Source organism: Sciurus vulgaris (assembly GCF_902686455.1).
Source record: "Sciurus vulgaris genome assembly, chromosome: 1".
NCBI lineage: Eukaryota > Metazoa > Chordata > Mammalia > Rodentia > Sciuridae > Sciurus > Sciurus vulgaris.
This window is the reverse complement of record NC_136461.1, coordinates 97,934,441-97,952,108: the sequence shown is the minus strand read 5'-3', so window position 1 is coordinate 97,952,108 and position 17,668 is coordinate 97,934,441. Positions and strand designations below refer to the sequence as shown.

The following is a 17,668-nucleotide window of genomic DNA, read 5'->3' as shown; positions in this document are numbered from 1 at the left end:
GAAAAGCCGTAAGGAGATTCCTTAGAAAACCTGGAATGGAACCACCATTTGACCTAGTTATCCCACTCCTTGGTATATACCCAAAGGATTTATAATTGGATTACTACAGTGACACAACCACATCAATGTTTACAGAAGCTCAACTCACACTAAATAAATTATGGAACCAACCTAGGTGCCCTTCAACAGATAAATGGATAAAGAAAATGTGGTATACATACACAATGTAAAATTACTCAGCCATGAAGAAGAATGACATTATGACTTTTTGCCGGGAAATGGATGGATGTGGAGATTATTGTGCTAAGAGAAATAAGCAGTCCTGCCAGGCACGGTGGCACACACCTGTAACCTAGAGGTTTGGGAGGCTGAGACAGGAGAATTGCAAGTTCAAAGCCAGCCTCAATAGTGAGTTGCTAAGCAACTCAGTGAGACCCTGTCTCTAAATAAAATACAAAATTGGGCTAGGGATGTGGCTCAGTGGTTTAGTGCCTCTCCAAAAAAAACAAAGGCCAAATGTTCTGATATGCTGATTCTAATATAAAACAAGGGGGAAAACAGATGTTCAGTGGATTGACAAAGGGGAATGAAAGGAAGGGAGTGGAAATGGGAAAAGGAAAGAGAGTAGAATGAATCTGACATAACTTTCCTATGTTCATATATGAATACACAACCAGTAAAACTCCACATCATGTAGAACCTCAAGAATGGGATCTAATTAGAATAAGTTATACTCCACACATGTATAATATGTCAAAATACTTTTTTGAGCTTCTATTTGAAAGGTATATATTTCAAAAATAGACATTTACACACACTTGTAAGTAAACATTAATCCATAAATTATGTATGTATACTAGTATATATTAATAAAGCTTAATTTCTCCTTTTGGAGGTAAAAATAAATACCCAATAGACCACTTGGAGGTCACTGTTCCAGATGACCTCTAAGGCTTTGCAATATGGGATCCCACAGTAAACTTTTATTAATGTTTTTATTTTATTTTATTTTATTTTATTTTTTTTTGGTGGTGCTGGGGATCGAACACAGGGCCTTAGTACATACAAGGCAAGCACTCTACCAACTGAGCTATATCCCCAACCCTATTAATGTTTTTAGTTTAGCCTTTGGCATGATCATTTCCATTTACCACCTGATAGAATGATGGTAGCAAATAAAGGAAAAAAATCAGTAGTTGGTTTTGAAAAATGAAAATAGGAACAAGACACACTCTTAGCTCTCACACACAATAAGGCTGATTTAAGAATTTTTTCAAGGGAGAGGAACAGAGTTAAGAAAGCAAAAGAACAGGAGATAAACTGCTCAATGTGATTTAAGTATACTTGAAAAATTAGTAAGAACTTCTAAAGTGAAAAAACTGAAGAGATGGTTTAAATAGCTTAGACACAAATTTAAGAGACAACTAAGGCTTGAAAACTAAATTAGAAAAACAATTTGAAGAACATCTTCCAAAATGAAACACAAAAAGGAATTAAGAGATACTTAGATAGAATGAGAAATGGCAATATTGGAAGCATTTATGAAAGATGTGAATCCTCAAATTCAGGAAAACAAATATAATGAAAGACAAATAAATCTTTAGATAGACTTAACATAGAGCATGTACAGACTACCAAAGACAAAAAACAATCAAGAAGAAAAGGGAAATTACCCACAAAGGTGTGGCAAGGCTGAGAAAAAACACATCCTCTCTCACAACTATCTCAAGACCTAAAACAGAAAATATTATCTGCAAGTGTTGGGTAAATAGAAGCATTTACTCTTAAATATCGCCTAACTTACCAGGTAAAGAAGGTGGTAGTCTAGGATTGCAACCTATTCCTATTGCTCTGCCATTACAGATGAGAAAAACTAGAGCTTTACTAACTTACAACTGCGGGTGAAAACCAGTAAGGTGTGGTGATAGTACAAAATCCTGGGCTGGGATTGTAGCTCAGTGGTAGAATGCTTGCCTAGTGTGTGTGAGGCACTAGGTCTGACTCTCAGCACCACATAAAAATAAATAAATAAAAAATAAAGGTATTGTGTTCATCTACAACTAAAAAAAATAAAGGTATTGTGTCCATATACAACTAAAAAAAAAAAGAAAAAAAAGTACACAAAATACTGTAGCTTTGACAATTAAAACTGGTGAACCCAGTTCAGAGCAAGACAGCCTATTGCTTTGGTAGCCTAACATTATTGTCTCAATTTGAGCCTGGCAGCAAATCAGTCATTTTAGAAATTTAATATGTAAATCTTGAAAGTGAGAAATCTAAGGAAGGCAAGGATAAAGCTCTCTAGACATCATTAACTGCTAACACTCTGTGCGTGAAGGAGAAGCCTGAGAACAGTTTAAAATGAGATGGAAAAAAAGGATGGGTGATTCAAGAACTGGCTATGTGGAAAGTATTCCTTAGTACACCCTTAGCTTGATTAGCAGAGGTTGGAAACTGTACATGCCTGAAGCGCTTAAGCACAATCTCTGCACAGATAAAGGCTGACCTCTAAATCACACAGAACCAACCAAAAACAAAAACAGCAACAAACAAACAAACAAACAAATAGTTTCAGTGACCTTTGGGGCAATGTCAAATCCTCCAATGTTTACATAATAGGAGTTTTGAAAGGAGAAAAGGAATGGAAAAAAAAGTTGAAATCATGCCTGAAAACTTCCTGAATTTGATGAAAATCATTAACTTGCAGATCCAAGAAACTCAACAAACCCCAGGGAGAATAAACACAGAGAACTGTAATGAGACACAACATAAACTGCTGAAAGTCAAAGATTAAAAAAAAAAAAAAAAAAAAAAAAATCCTGTAAAACACAACTCAAGACATTGTTTACAGAATACAAATATAGATAAAAAAAGCATAAAGACATACAGGTAAAAAAACACAAAATTAAGGATAGGGAAGAAAGGGAAAATAATAAAAGTAGAGAGTAATATATAGGAAATATGAATTGTATTTATAATGATTTATTTGTTAAGCTGGGTATTTGCGTATAAGGGTATATATTATAATATTCTCTATATCACTCTAAATGTTTCAAATATTCCATGATAAAGATTGTCAAAAAGTCATCTGCTATGTGAAAAGAAAGATGGGGGGACTTTTAAATTTATTAAATAAATAAAATATATATGAAAATGTTTTTTTAAATAAAGTATATTTTCATATTGCTTAAACTTATTTAAAACAGGTTATAGTTAAAGAAAAACTACCTCTGATGTGACTCTATGCATCAAAGAGAGTTGCCAAATACAGGAGTACCTATATACTACTTTCAATTATTAGTCTGTAGCATCACACTGAAAATTTCACTGACTTTCATTTATGTTTTACCTTACAGCTCCAGAGCCATTCCATACTGCTGGACACTGAGAACAATACGGCCATTCTTTTGAATCTAATCTATTATCAATGGCATCCTAGAGAAGAAAAGAGTTAACACCATTAAAAAGATGTTATAAGTTCAAGACTTCTGTTTGTTTTGAGTGAAGGACAAAACTTATATTTATAATAAATAAACATTAAGAATATATAAACAGGGCTGGAGTTGTGGCACAGTGGTAGACATGTGTGAGACCCTGGGTTCAATCCTTAGCACCACGTAAAAATAAATAAATGAAATAAAAGATCCATTGACAACTAAAAAATATTTTTAAAAAAAGAATATATAAACAGATAACAAGATTGATCCTTTCTTGAAACTCAGTTCCTTCAAAAACATGCTATCATTTACTTAATTATTAAACAACATTTATTGCAGACCTATCTTTCTTCATTAGGAGTGTCCCTGCATTGGCATGAGGACCTTTTAACTATAGTGCTAGGGGTTCCTAAATACTATTCCAGTTCTGACATACCTTTGTTCAGTGTTGCACTTTATGATATACTTAAGTATAATGGATATACTTTATACACAGATTATATATGCTTTATTAGTATATTAACCTATAACTTACAAAAAGATTCATGTTCACATTTTTTATAATTAGGTCTGTATGATCAAAACAATTTGGAGCCAGGTGGGTGTGGTGGTGCATGCCTGTAATTCCAGTGACTTAGGAGGCTACGGCAGGAGGCGCAGGAGGCAGTCAAGTTCAAGGTCAGCCTCAGAAACTTAGCAAGACTCTCTTGCAAAATAAAAATTAAAAAGGGTTAGGGATATAGTTCAGTGGTTAAGCACCCCTGGGTTCAATCTCTGGTACCAAAAAAAACTGTGTTTCAGGAGAAATCCTAATTGTCCAAGATTGTCATTGATTTAATAAGAAAATTCTTTTCAAAGTGTTGAGAGTCAATTCTTATTTTAAAAATACCAACTTAAGATAAATCACTTAGTTTGGCATAATTGCGGAAGGAAAGGGTAAAAAAACACATATTGCAGAAAACAAAGTTTAAGTTCTCTAGATTTTTCATGTATGTTTACACATGTGTGAATGAGTCAAGCAAAACAGAAAAATCATAGTAATATATACCAAATTAGCACCCAGAGGAAAACAGAAAATAGAAATTGAAGTTTAAGTCAAAGGAAAGTTGGAATAAATTACTATTTTACTGAGCTCATAAGGCAATTTTTAAATTAGCTTATTTTACAATTTCCTATAATTGAAAACTGTTTCCTAAAAAACAAATAGTTCTAAAGGCATCCATATGTCAGATCTAATAGCAACTACAGTGAAGTTCACATTTTAATCACTAATACACATCACTAATACACACTAAGAGTACTGGCATTTAATACTTTCTAGAAGTGGTACATATGTGAATGTTACTCTGTTCCATTTTCATTTACATAAATCACATTTATACTACATGTAGTTATTTAAAACAATAAAATGCTTTTCAGAAAGCAGATGTGTGCTTATTTTTATTTACTTATTTATTTTGAGACAGATAGTGGTGTTTTTTTCTTAGCAAAGGATCTTCAAGAGCATCCTCTCCTCCCTGGACCCCAGATGTAGCCTTTTTTGGTGAATCCACCAAGCACTGCAGAAAATTCCTGCCCATTAGACATGCTCAAAATGACAGCTAAACATAAAAAGAGTTCAAGAGTACGCTATAGAAAGCACTCAGAAGTAAGCAGAAACTTAATGATACTTACCTCCATAATATCTTTGATAAAAGGTGTCCATCGAGATAGTTGAAAAGTTTCTTCTGCAGACCGATCCTTTCTTAATGGTTTGCCTTGTTGAGACTAATATCATTAGATGAAAAAAAATGTTTAAACCAGTAATTTTATTCAGTAATATAATAATCTTATGATGTTTCTAACAAAGATATTTAAGAAAATACTATATTGTATTTGACTTAAAACTAAGAGTGGGCTGGAGATGTAGCTCAGTGGTACAGGACTGAACCCTGGATTTAATCTCCAGTACCATAAAATGAACAAAAAACCAAAAGTACAAGTGCTACTTTAAAAAAATTGGTATAGTTATGGCCACATAACTCCACTGAATAATATTTGAGCTGTAGTACTAAAATTTATGATAGCATAAGGAAATATATTTATTTAAATAAAAGTATTATAAAAATAATAGCAAAGAATGGGAGTCTTTAAAAATTTTTTTTAATTGTAGGCAAACACAATACCTTTATTTTATTTACTTATTTTTATGTGGTGCTGAGGATCGAACCCAGTACCTTAAACGTGGGCAAGCACTCTACCACTGAGCTACAATCTCAGCCCAAGAATGGGATTCAAAATAGAGTTCTTTCAAATTTGACTTTGAGTCTAAATTTTTAAAGCAAGAGAATATAATTACAATTATTTTTTGTGTTGTATTCAAATTTAAATGTATAACTAAAATGGCAATTGCTATTAATGAATCTTAACGAGAAAAGAATAAGGAGTAAATTATAATAGAAGCTTCAGAATACAAATTTACTAGTAAAGTTTATCTGCCCAAAATACTCTCATATGGAAAAAGCAAGAAATCAAGAATTTTAAGTTTTAATTCCTTAATCAAAATCTATAGTATGAAATTAAGAAGACTATCTACATGAATTCCCACATTAAAAAAAAAAAAACATGATTAACTCAAACAACCACACACATACATATATGTAAGAATATATACAATGTAAGATATCTTACCTGGGGAACAATGGGAACACCAAGGTAACTCCAGTTACGAATCATGTCACTCTCATTTTCTATCTTTACATTCTGGATCAACCTGTCCAAATTTTCTTCCGTAGTTCCTTAGATAAGTAAAAATATGAGGGTGTACATTTACATAATTGCTTCTGCAATCAATTCTAGGTTATAGGTAACATGAATAAAGCTTTTTTTTTTTATATATAAACATTTTATTTTAATAATACTTTTTATCACTTCAATTTAAATCATTCCATTATGAAAATTTCTTAATTGAAGAGAGATATTTCTTTAAAACTCTAAATTAAACAGAGCTTTATCAATTAAATTTACAGCAATACAACCTTTAGAAATACATAATTCTTCATTTTACAATACTTCTCCTTTAAAAATTTGTCATGGTTTGTCACATTTTTAAAATACAAGGCACCTAATGCTATGAAAGGATAACACAGTATATGTAGTGTAAGTGTACCAGATATTTTCTCAAACATTTATCCTCTTTAAAGTTCCATCAAATTTGCATGAACATAGTTGTTACATAAATTAAACATTTTTTTCTGTGCAGTTAATTTGCAATATTCTACAAAACTCAAAATTACAATCTGTACCTATTACAGGCAGCTTATTTTAGCATTTTATCTGTCAGAAACATTGCTCTACATACTTACATGATTTCTTGGAAACATTTTCATAATATAATCTAGCACTGAACAAATATGTAAAAACCAAGTCTCAAGAACATTAGGATTTTATTCCTTGATTAGTTCAAATGATTTCATCAACTGAATTCCTTGAGATATGTAAGGCAGGTGGGTCCTTTAGATGGACTATGGACTGGAACTTCCTATAATTGTAGTGATATGTACACAGCTACATAGTAAAGTACTTCATTATGAAAATGAAGAAAACATACATAAGGAAAATATATTTTAGAGTTTCAAAGAACTGAAACTGTTATTTTTCAGACTAGGCACTGAAACATTTTTCTACAAAAACTTTCCAGAGATTGTCTCTTCGCTGTATAATTTTCCATCATCAAGCTGGACTACGGACAACAACAGCTAACTAGCTCCATCCTCCTGAGAGACACCATGCATAGGAATGAGGCTCTCGCACTGCTCACTGTCTTCTGGAACTCTCTGAATTCGATGTTTTCTGCATATAAAGGCAAAAATTCTTCTAATTCCTACCATTACAGGATCCCAATTATTATAATGGCATAAAAGAGTTGCAATAAAAAATGAAAAAAGCACAGGGATAGCGCCTGCAAAAAACAACCAAGAAAACTGCACCTTTTGCATACACATGTCAGCTATTATGGATAGAGGTATTGTAAGACTTAGTGCAAGTGTGCCTATCAATGAAAGCAGCCCCACAACCACAGGAACTCAGAAAGAACTGTTCCAATAAGGCCATTAATAATAATGCACATTAATACTACTTTATTGGGAAACTCGAAGTCCTCAAATCCAGTATAATGAAGTAAAAAGAAACCTGGCCATAACAGCAGCAAATTAAACAGACCTACAAAACCAAAGAACATTGGAATATCCAGCTTATCTTCTCTTTCTACTTTTCTCTTAATCATAACAATATAGACAGCATAGAGCATGGCTCCAACAAGAGACCAAATGGAACCTATTGTATCTCTTCCAGCAGATTTTTCAAACCCTGACAGGTTTACCAGAACAACACCGCCAATGCTTAAAATTACAGCTAATAGTTTAGAGAGGGTAAACCTATCTCCACTGTTACTTGGAAACACTGCAGCAAGGATTAAAGTAAAAAGTCCAGAAGTTGAAGACAAAATATTAACTATAGCAACTTGTGTGTCTGAAAGTGCTTCTTGATATGACAAATTTGCCAAAAACCACACAAAGCAAAAAAAAAAGCTAATTTTTGCTACTTGAGTTGCAGTCAGTTTCCCCACAGTTTTCAATATGGATTCTTGTTCTTTCACCGTAGGATATGACATGCGAGACAACTTCGCTTCTAATGCATGGCTTGATGGAAGTTGTCGAATTTCCATAATGTTGCTGAACCTTACACGAGACTTTTTGGGAGTCTTTTCAGTATCGATGTTTGTGCTCTCAGGTTTTTCACTTGGAAGATCATGAAATTTCACAGGAACATATAAAGGTTCACTCAAAGAACTATTCATAGTTGTATCTGTTGTGCAAGCAGCAAAGTAACTTTCAGCATCTGCAAAAAAAGCAGCATGCTTTCCTCGAAATCCTCTTGTGCACTGTTGCCTCCATGGCTTCCAAATAATAAAGCCCAAAAGGTACAAAACGAACATAGATGTTTTTGCAAAGGTGCTGAAGAATGGTTTGTTGTACTGAGTAAAAACGTACTGGTTTTAATGGCCTCTCTTAGATTCACAAAAGCAACGCCTGAAAACTTGGCAGCTCTCAGTCTAAAAGGAGGTGTAGAACTCAGGGCACCTGGCCTTCCTGCCCCGCGATGGCGTCGTGGCGGCACCATGAGCGGACCCTGCCCGGCCCCGCCGCCGCCCAGCGCCACGGCCACGGCCTCGGAATCACAGGGTCGTCACGGCGCCCGACATTGCGCGGCGATGGAGGCAGAGCCTCTGAAGCAGCCGTGCCCCTGGGGGCGAGGCCGTTGTTGGCACTCAACTCCACTCGACCCAGGAGGGCGGGGAGTGAGCGAGGGAAAGGGACAGCGTAGGCCTGAATAAAGCTTTTTAAAAACCAAAACAGTCCAAGAAAAAAATGAAAAAAAAAAAAAAAAAAAAAAAAAAAAAAAAAAAAAAACCCAAAAAAGCAAACAGTCCAGTTATGCCCCCTTAAGTCTTCTACTTCCTATTTTTTCTTGTCTTTACCTTAATCAACTTAAGCCACTACCTTTGAGTTCCCAAAGAGTTTCCTAGGATTAGTAGAAAACCACTTATTAAAAAATGACTGCAGAACTGGGTACTTTAATACATTAAAGAAAATAAACAAAATATCAATTACCATTAGTACTGAAGATATAAAGTAGGATTGCTCTTATTTTATCACAATTGTCATGATTTTTGTTGAGCAAAACTGGAAGAAGTACTCGCATAGCATCTTTCACCTTCTGTCCTTCTGCATCAGTTCCAAGTGCCAGGTCCTTAATGGAAATAAAAAAGTCAGTGGTCTCCAATCCAAATTAATTTTTTAGTTAAAAATACCTATTATGAAGTCATCAAATTTTAACAGAACACTTATACACACATTTCACAGGAAAATGTGGACATTATTTTACAAATTGTAAACTATTTTTCAAAATGCAAAAGGCCAAAAAATAAATCAGAGAAAAATCAATGACCTAAACCAATGCTATCCAATAGAGTACCCACCAGTCATATGTGACTATTAAGCACTTGACCTGTGGTCAATCTGAATTAAGTTATGCTGTGGATGAAAAATACCAGATTTTGAATAATTGGTGTGAAAGAAAGTAAAATATTTCATTAATAATTTTTATGTTTATATGTTGAAATATTTTTGGATATGTCAGGTTAAGTCGAATATATTTTGAAAATTAATTACACTTTCTTTTTCTCTTTTTAATGTGGCTATTAGAATACTTAATATTATATTCCGCTTGCATTGTTTCTACGAAGAGTACAATGATCTAAACAGTTGAAACATTATTATGCAAGCTTCTTAAAACAAGTAAAATGAGCCTACGCAGGGCTCTGCAGGGTGCAACATTCAATGCTGCACCCCATGAGAAAGTCCTGCCAACAATGCTATCCAGAAGTAATGCTCCAAAAACTTATATCACTCCATTCAACCAAAACTACATAATCACAGATTAGGAAGGACTACTTACTAAGATACCTCCAGCATGGCACTACTGGGAAGCAGTAGAAACTTTAAGTGGTGCCTAGTGGGAGATCTTCAGGTCACTGCAAGTATGTCCTTAAAAGGGATGGTGGTACACATGACCCTTCTTTTTTCTCTCTCATTTGATTTCTGGTTGCAATACAGTTGCAGTTTTGCTCTGACATGCACTAATGCCATGTGCTGCCTTTACCACAGGACTAAAAGCAACAAGGTAAACTGATCATGTACTGAAACCTACAAAACTGAGCTGTACATGTGTAAAACCCAGTTTTGATCAACAAACCAAAACTCTGAAGCAAAATAACCCTTTTCTCCTTATAAGCTGATTGTATCAGTATCGCAGAAACAGGAAGTTGACTAACCCTAGTGGGGAATGATGTTTTAACATGCCTATGTTGGTGTCCTTCTGTGATTTTGTGAAAATCAACCATTGTATTCAGCAAAATATTACATTTCAACTTACAAAGCTCATTCTGGAAATCTATTAACATAAGTATTTCTGATTTTACTCATACCTGTTCGGTTTTGCAGAGCTTTTCTATATTAAGCTTGAACTTATTCATGCAATCTTCTGCTAAATTAAGATGGACAACTTGCTGAAAAACAGAGGAAATCAGTCATTTAAAGTATTTTAATTATTTTTATGTAAATGGTAATATTAAAAGAAATGAAGAAGACCAAGGGCTTTTGTGAAAGAAGGTAAACTACAAGCAAGGGAAACAGCTTAAGAAAAGTAAAAATTAATGTGATCAATAGGGGATAATCAGGCCATGGGGGAGCACTGATACTGCAAACGCTGCATGTGGACTTCTGCTGCAAAGTGCAAGGAGTGTGCCACCTGTGCGTGGCCAGTATACCCCCTGCCAGTGCCTGGCCTTGTGTGCAGACCACAGCATGGCCATGATCCCCAACCAGCTCCTGTACAGTCAGTGCCTCGTGAGGTCCTCTATGGCTCAGGGAGGTATAGTACCTTACCATCATGCTGTTTTGGCTTTAAGCCTCCACCCCACAGCCCACTGCTGCCACCTCTTCTTAACCTCAGATTTCCTGTCTGCACAATGGGGATAATGCCTGCCTAGCTACCTTACATTATGATTTTACACAGAAAGTGAAAGCAAGATTGATAACTGGATATTTGGGGGAACAAAGTGGGATAACCAACAAAAATCAGAATGTAAGTGCTGAATTTGTGATGAGTTTGAGAATAATAAAACATAAGGTGAGAAAATAATATAGTGAGAACCTAAAGACCAACAGTTCTTGACTGGGGTACAACATGATAAAAATGCATAAAAATTATTCTGACAGTGATTTGGAAAAAGACCTGGAATAGCAAAAAGAAAGAAAGAAAGAAAAAGTCTATCAGATCCCTTAAAACCTCCTTAATCTACTAACATATAACTACTAATGTACAGTAACATGTAGAATGACAAACACTGGTCAATCTACTGCTGAATTCCTATGAGGTTGACAATTACTAAAATTATTCTGTTTAGCAGTTCAAGATAAAGACAAAAAGTTTATGCTAGATTTGAATAAATCTAAATAACATGTAGAAATGTTACTGGGAAGCTTAGCTATTGGGATATTTCACAGGACAATGCACAAGAAGTGAAACTCACAGCCAAACTTAACTAAAGGACTGGATAGATCAATAAACTAATAATAATAAAGCACCTTACAGATAGCATTGCTTACCTTTGTAATCTGTTTACGGAAGTGGGGCATCTTTTTCATCAGTTGGGTAAGAGCACTAAGTGATGTCTAAGCAAAATAAAAAACATTTTAAGTAAACCTATGATTAATTTATTCTATGTTACAACTTTTTAATTCTGGAGTATTAAATATTATCAAATTTAGTTAATTTACTAAACATTTGGCAAATTTTTATTTATTTATTTATATTTGGGTACTGAGGATAACCCAGGGGTGCTTTACCACTGAGCCATAACCCCAGCCTTTTTTATTTTTTGAGACAGGGTATAGCCAAGTTGTTTAAGTTCTTGCTAAGTTGCTGAGGCTGGCCTCAAACTTGCAATCCTCCTGTCTTAGCCTCCCAGGTTGCTGGGATTACAGGCGTACATAACCACACTTGGCTACATTTGGCAAAAAAAATTTTAAAACATTTTTTAGTTGTAGGTGAACACAATACTTTATTTTTAATGTGGAGCTGAGGATCGAATGCTAGGTGAGTGTGCTACCACTGAGTCAGAACCCCAGCCCAATATGGCAAAAATTAAAAAAAAATTTATGAAGCTTTTAATTTCATTCACAACAAAGTAGATGATATCAAAATTACTCTCCCCCCACAAACAAAATTAAAATGGACAAATAAATAAAACAAGAACTTTCAGGCAATGGATTAAAAAACAGCTCTGAGTGAAGGAAAGCATGAAGATCCTTGCATTCATCCTGCTTTCTCCCTGGAGATGTTTTTCAAACCACACTGAAAGTAAAGTAGATAAACTGAGAAGAAGAAAACAATTATCTCTCTGGGCAAAGAAAAAAGAGATCAGTGTTTGAAGCTGCTGAGGTAGGATTTGGGGAGCAGGGTGCTAGAGAGAAAGGAACCAGCTAGAATATAACCCAGAAATGTACAGCATGGTTGCCTCTGGGCCTCTAATCTGCACACACACAGGGCAGAACTCTCAAAAGCCTAGTGGAGAACAACTACTGGGTTAACTACTGCACAGAGATCTGGAGGGGTCTTAGCGCTAAGAAAATGTTAACATTCTCAGATCCAAAGTAGAGACCTAACTGAACACCCCTAACATTTAGTCCTTAGTCTATGACTCAGGACTAAGTGCAAAAGTGAAATACAGTCATCATAAACACCATCTAACACAAAGTCTTAATATAGTCAAGGTTATTCTTCAGCAAGTTAACTAACTGCCAGAACAAAGCTAAATACTCTCTGCAGAAACACAATTTAAAGCCTCTGCAATGTATTATCCACAATATTTAACATACAATTAAAAATTAATAGGTAGAAAAGGAAAGTGGTCAACACTCAAGTGAAAAAAAAGTCAATTAATTCCTAAGGCTCATGTCTGCAAATCACGATTCCTAACAAAAGCCTGAAGGCATCATCAAAACTAACTGGAATGAAGACTGTTGACAACTTTGATGACACAACTCTCAAGAGTCCCACTTTCATGGAATCAATACCAATGGCTTTGAAAAGTTCTCTGAAATCCAATAGCAAGCTGTTATTCCTTATATTAAAAGTTTTAACATGATGTGTAACGAGAATGTTCAAGATCATTCTGGGACTAGAAAAATGACATTTGTCATATTGATTCTGTAACAGACTGAATTAGATCTAAAGGCTACAGAGGCTGTGGTCCTGGATCCACTCAAGAATTGGATAAGGAGACATGGGTGGCCTTGGCTGTATGGATACCTTTGATCACATCTGCACAGGAGTCATCAATATGTGTGTTGAGGTGCAGAAGCTACAGATGGAAGGTACCCATATCATCATGGGTACCCCTGACTATGCAATATGCTTAATCAGAGATACCTGGCTCCCCATTGCTATGTTTGTATTGGACAAAGCTGATGAAATGGTAAAAGTTGTAATTCAAGGATTGTATCTATGACAAATTCCAGAAGCTCAATAGCAATGCCCAAGTAGTTTTGGTGTGAGCTACGATGCCTTCTGAAGTGCTTGAGGTGACCAAGAAATTCATGAGGAACCCCATTCAGATTCCTGTCAAAAGGAAAAGTTTACCCTGGAGGGTGTCTGCCAATTCATCAACACAGAATGAGAGAAGTGAAAGCTGGATACAGTATGTGACTTGTATGAAACTCTGACCATCACTCAGGCAGGCATCTTCATCAACATCTGAAGGAAGGTTGATTGCTCACTAAAGAGATACATGCCCAAGACTTCACTGTCTCTGCCATGCAAGAAGATAAAACTCAAGAACAAGATGTAATTCTGAGGGAGTTCCATTTAAGGCTCAAACAGAATATTGGTTACTGCTGACATGCATTAGTTTTTTTTAGTCATCATCTATGACTCTCACCAACAGGGAGAACTATAGCCACAAAATTGGTTTTGTTTTATGATTTGGCAGTAAGGATGTGGCTATTAACATAACAAGAGGACCTCTTTGAGACCTCATGACATTCTAGGACACCTCTTAAGGAGATGCCTCTCAGTGTTGCTGACCTCATACGTGAGTACTGCCCTAAAGCAAGTATTTAATCTTGGATGGGCAGTTTAAGAATAATGGAAGAAGGAAAAGAAAGAAACAAAGGGATGGATATTTTGTAATTTTTTTCTTGGAACAGATATCATTATTTGAGGCTAAAGAACAGAACTGTGAACATTTCAGACAACTGTTTCTTTGGGGTAGACACTTGTCCCAGGTGCTATATTTTCCCCCCCAAACACTATACCATTCTCCTTTAGATCTCAGAGGCTTTCCCCATCCCAGCTAAATTCCTTGGAAATGACTCAAATCTATAGGGAGAATCCCTGAGTGAGGTTGCTCACTTGGGAGTAGGAGGAGGGTGAAATGGAGGGAGGAAAAAGAGAGAAGGAAAATGGTAGCTATTTTTACATTATTTTGACAACATTTATTGGTTCAAAAAACAATCACCAAATCCAGAATAAAATGACTTGGAAACTCCCACATACTCAAAAGTGTCCCAAGAGGATCCAGATACTGGAATTAGCAAAGATTTCAAAGTAACCATGTTAATATCAAAGAAAGTAAAGGAAAAGATGAACTACATAGATCAAAAGAATATTTTGACAGAATTAGAATTTATTTCTTAAAAATTCAATGGATATTCTAAAACTAAATATAAGACTTTAAATTGAAAACACAATGAATGATATTCATACCAAGCTGGTGGGAATGAAGGCATCATCAAAACTAACTGGAATGAAGACTGTTGACAACTTTGATGACACAACTCTCAAGAGTCCCACTTTCATGGAATCAATACCAATGGCTTTGAAAAGTTCTCTGAAATCCAATAGCAAAATGGCATACGATCTTTGGAAAAAAACTTGGAAGTTTCTTATGAACTTTAGCATATGTATACCACATGACAAAGCAATCCTACTTGTAAGTATTTACCCAAGAGAATGAAAGTATCTGTTCACAGATGTGAATGTCCGGTGGGGAGAAAAACAATGTTTAAAGCAGTTTTATTCATGATTTCCAACAACTTGGGGAAGAAAACTCAAATATTCTAAAACTGGTGAACAGATCAACATCCATACAATGGGGAATACTACTCAGGAATACAAAGTAATGACTCTCCCATTACATGCAACATAGATAAATCTTAAGTGCATTATACTAAATGAAAAAAAATCATAGTATGCTATTTCAGTTATATGACAACTTGGAAATGGTAAAACTATAGAGATAAGAATCAGATCAGGTCTGGGGTTGTACTCAGTGATAGAGTGCTTGCCTAGCACATGTGAGGCATTGGGTTCAATCCTCAGCACCACATAAAAATAAATAAAATAAAGGCATTATGTCCATCTATAACTAAAACAAAACAAAACAAAAAAAACAAAACAGACACAGTGGTTGCCAGCAAATAGGGAAGATGAGTTCAAAGACTGTCTACAAAGGGCATGAGGGGACTTGGGGGGGATGATGGAGCTATTCTAATATCTCGACTGTGATGGTAGTTACATGAGAGTATGCATTTGTCAAAACTCATAACAACTGTATACTATATGGATAAATTCTATATTAATACTCAAACAAATACAATGCATTTATTTACAACAAATACAATTCATTCACTAGGTTTAATAATAGTGAACTGGACCTAAGAGAAGACAGAAGAAGGGAATTATTGAGGTTAACAGAAAATAGATTAATGGACAATATTCCATTACACAGGATGTAGGACTGGGACTATAGTGCAGAGGAAAAGTGCATGCTTAGCCTGTGGGAGGCCCAAGGTTCAATCCTTAGCACCACAAACCCAAATTAAATTTTAAAGAAACAAAAAAATAGGAAAACAGAAAAAAGAACAGAATGCAAAATATGTAGAATATAGTTAAAAGACCTAGAATACATGTGCTTCAGTCCCAGAAATAGAGGGGAGATAATGGGACAAATCAAGATGTGAGGAACTAATGGCCATGAATTTTACAAACATGAGTAAAGTTATCAAACCAGTGATTATAGAAACTCAGCAAATCCTAGGGAGGATAAATAGCAAGAAAACCATACATAGAAAGAAAAGTATTATCATGGTCAAACTGCTAAAAATGAAAGAAAAAGAAAATATTACTAAAAAGAAAATATGAAAAAGAAAAAGAAAATAGTACGCTATTCAGAGAGAAAAGAATGATACATGACAGCTGACTTCTTTAAAGAAATTGTGGTAGCCAGAGGTAATATATTGAAATTATTAAATTGCTGAAAAGGGGAAAGGGGGACAAACTTCCCAACTATAAATTCTAAATCCAGCAAAAGTATATGAAAGACTTGCAAAACAAAGATGTCCTTAGATAAAAAAGAATGTTGAGAGAATTTAATCCAGCCCAGAAGAAGAAAAAAATAGAGAGCAATAGAGAATAAACAGCACCAGTCTGGATATATATGTGGGTAATATAAAAGTCTACTGAGTATTTAAAACAAAAAATAGCATATTGAGATTATAACGCATGCTTAAGTAAAATACATGAAACGATAGCACAAAAAAGGAAAGAGAAAAATGGAGCTAAACTATTACAAGGTTTCTGAATTATGTAGGACATGGAAAAAGGATACTACAAAGTAAACTGTAATAAAATAGCAATATATTTTTAAATACCTAGTACAATAACTAAAAGAAGAATACTAGCTGGGCACAGTGGTTCATGCCTGTAATCCCAGTGACGTGGGAGGCAGAGGCAGGAAGATCGAAATTTCAATGACAGCCTCAGCATTTTAGTGAGACCCTATCTCAAAATAAAAACGGGTGGGATGTGGCTTGGTGGTTATGTGCCCCTGGATTCTATGCCCAGTACAAACAATAACAACAAAAACAACAAAGAAAGGAGGATACTAAAAGGTAAAAACAAAAATGTTTATTATATTGGAGATAACTTGACGAAGTAATAAAAACTTCATAAAAAAAGAACATGTGATCCTTCTACCTCAGCCTCCTGAGTCACTGGGATTACAGGCATATGCCACTGTGCCCTACCAGGGGAAAAAAGAACTATGGAGGCAGACATCTTCAGCAAAATATTAGTATGTAGAATCCATCCAGTAATACAGAAAAAGGATAATGCATTGTGACCGAGTGAGCATATTTTAGAAAGGCCCAGATGGTTTAATGTTAGAAAACCTTTATTTTTTAAATAAATGCAATTCACCCCAATAATAAAACAAAAAATTAAAAATACAATATTAAAAAGGCACTTGAGAGATCCAAGATGGTGGACTAGAGGGAGGCTGCATTCCTTGTCCCTCCAGAACTTAGGTTTCAAGCAGAGGTTATCTGTTTCTTTGTGAGGCAGTTTTTGCTGTTTATCGATCCTCTGCTGTTCACCCCATTTGTCTACTGTGATCACCTGCAGTCTGCCAGCCTATCGACTACTTTTTGAATGCAGATTTCTCACTGTCTGGCACCTACCATCCACCATTTGTCTGCCTCTTGCCTGTCCATCCCCTGCCTTTCACCTACCCATCACCCACCGCCCAAGGTTCACCTGCTGACTGTTTAACAGCAGCCAGCAGACTG

At 35.2% G+C, this 17,668-nt stretch overlaps 2 protein-coding genes across 2 annotated transcripts in view; both read right to left on the bottom strand.

Moving 5' to 3' along the window:
• STXBP3 (syntaxin binding protein 3) overlaps window positions 1-17,668 on the bottom strand; it is a 65,407-nt gene that overhangs the window by 3,976 nt on the left and 43,763 nt on the right. Inside the window, exons 12-17 of the mRNA XM_079132905.1 lie at window positions 11,648-11,713; window positions 10,465-10,545; window positions 9,089-9,227; window positions 6,108-6,214; window positions 5,112-5,204; window positions 3,350-3,435 (exon numbers count right to left, since the gene is read on the bottom strand). Of these exons, the coding sequence (XP_078989031.1) occupies window positions 3,350-3,435; window positions 5,112-5,204; window positions 6,108-6,214; window positions 9,089-9,227; window positions 10,465-10,545; window positions 11,648-11,713 (572 nt within the window). The remainder of the gene's footprint in view (window positions 1-3,349; window positions 3,436-5,111; window positions 5,205-6,107; window positions 6,215-9,088; window positions 9,228-10,464; window positions 10,546-11,647; window positions 11,714-17,668) is intronic.
• On the bottom strand, window positions 6,409-8,662 carry LOC306657333 (solute carrier family 35 member F5-like). The gene is given in 3 exon segments (XM_079133229.1): window positions 6,409-7,476; window positions 7,479-8,472; window positions 8,475-8,662. Coding segments are annotated over 3 exon segments (1,419 nt in total). The 5' UTR covers window positions 8,598-8,662; the 3' UTR covers window positions 6,409-7,174.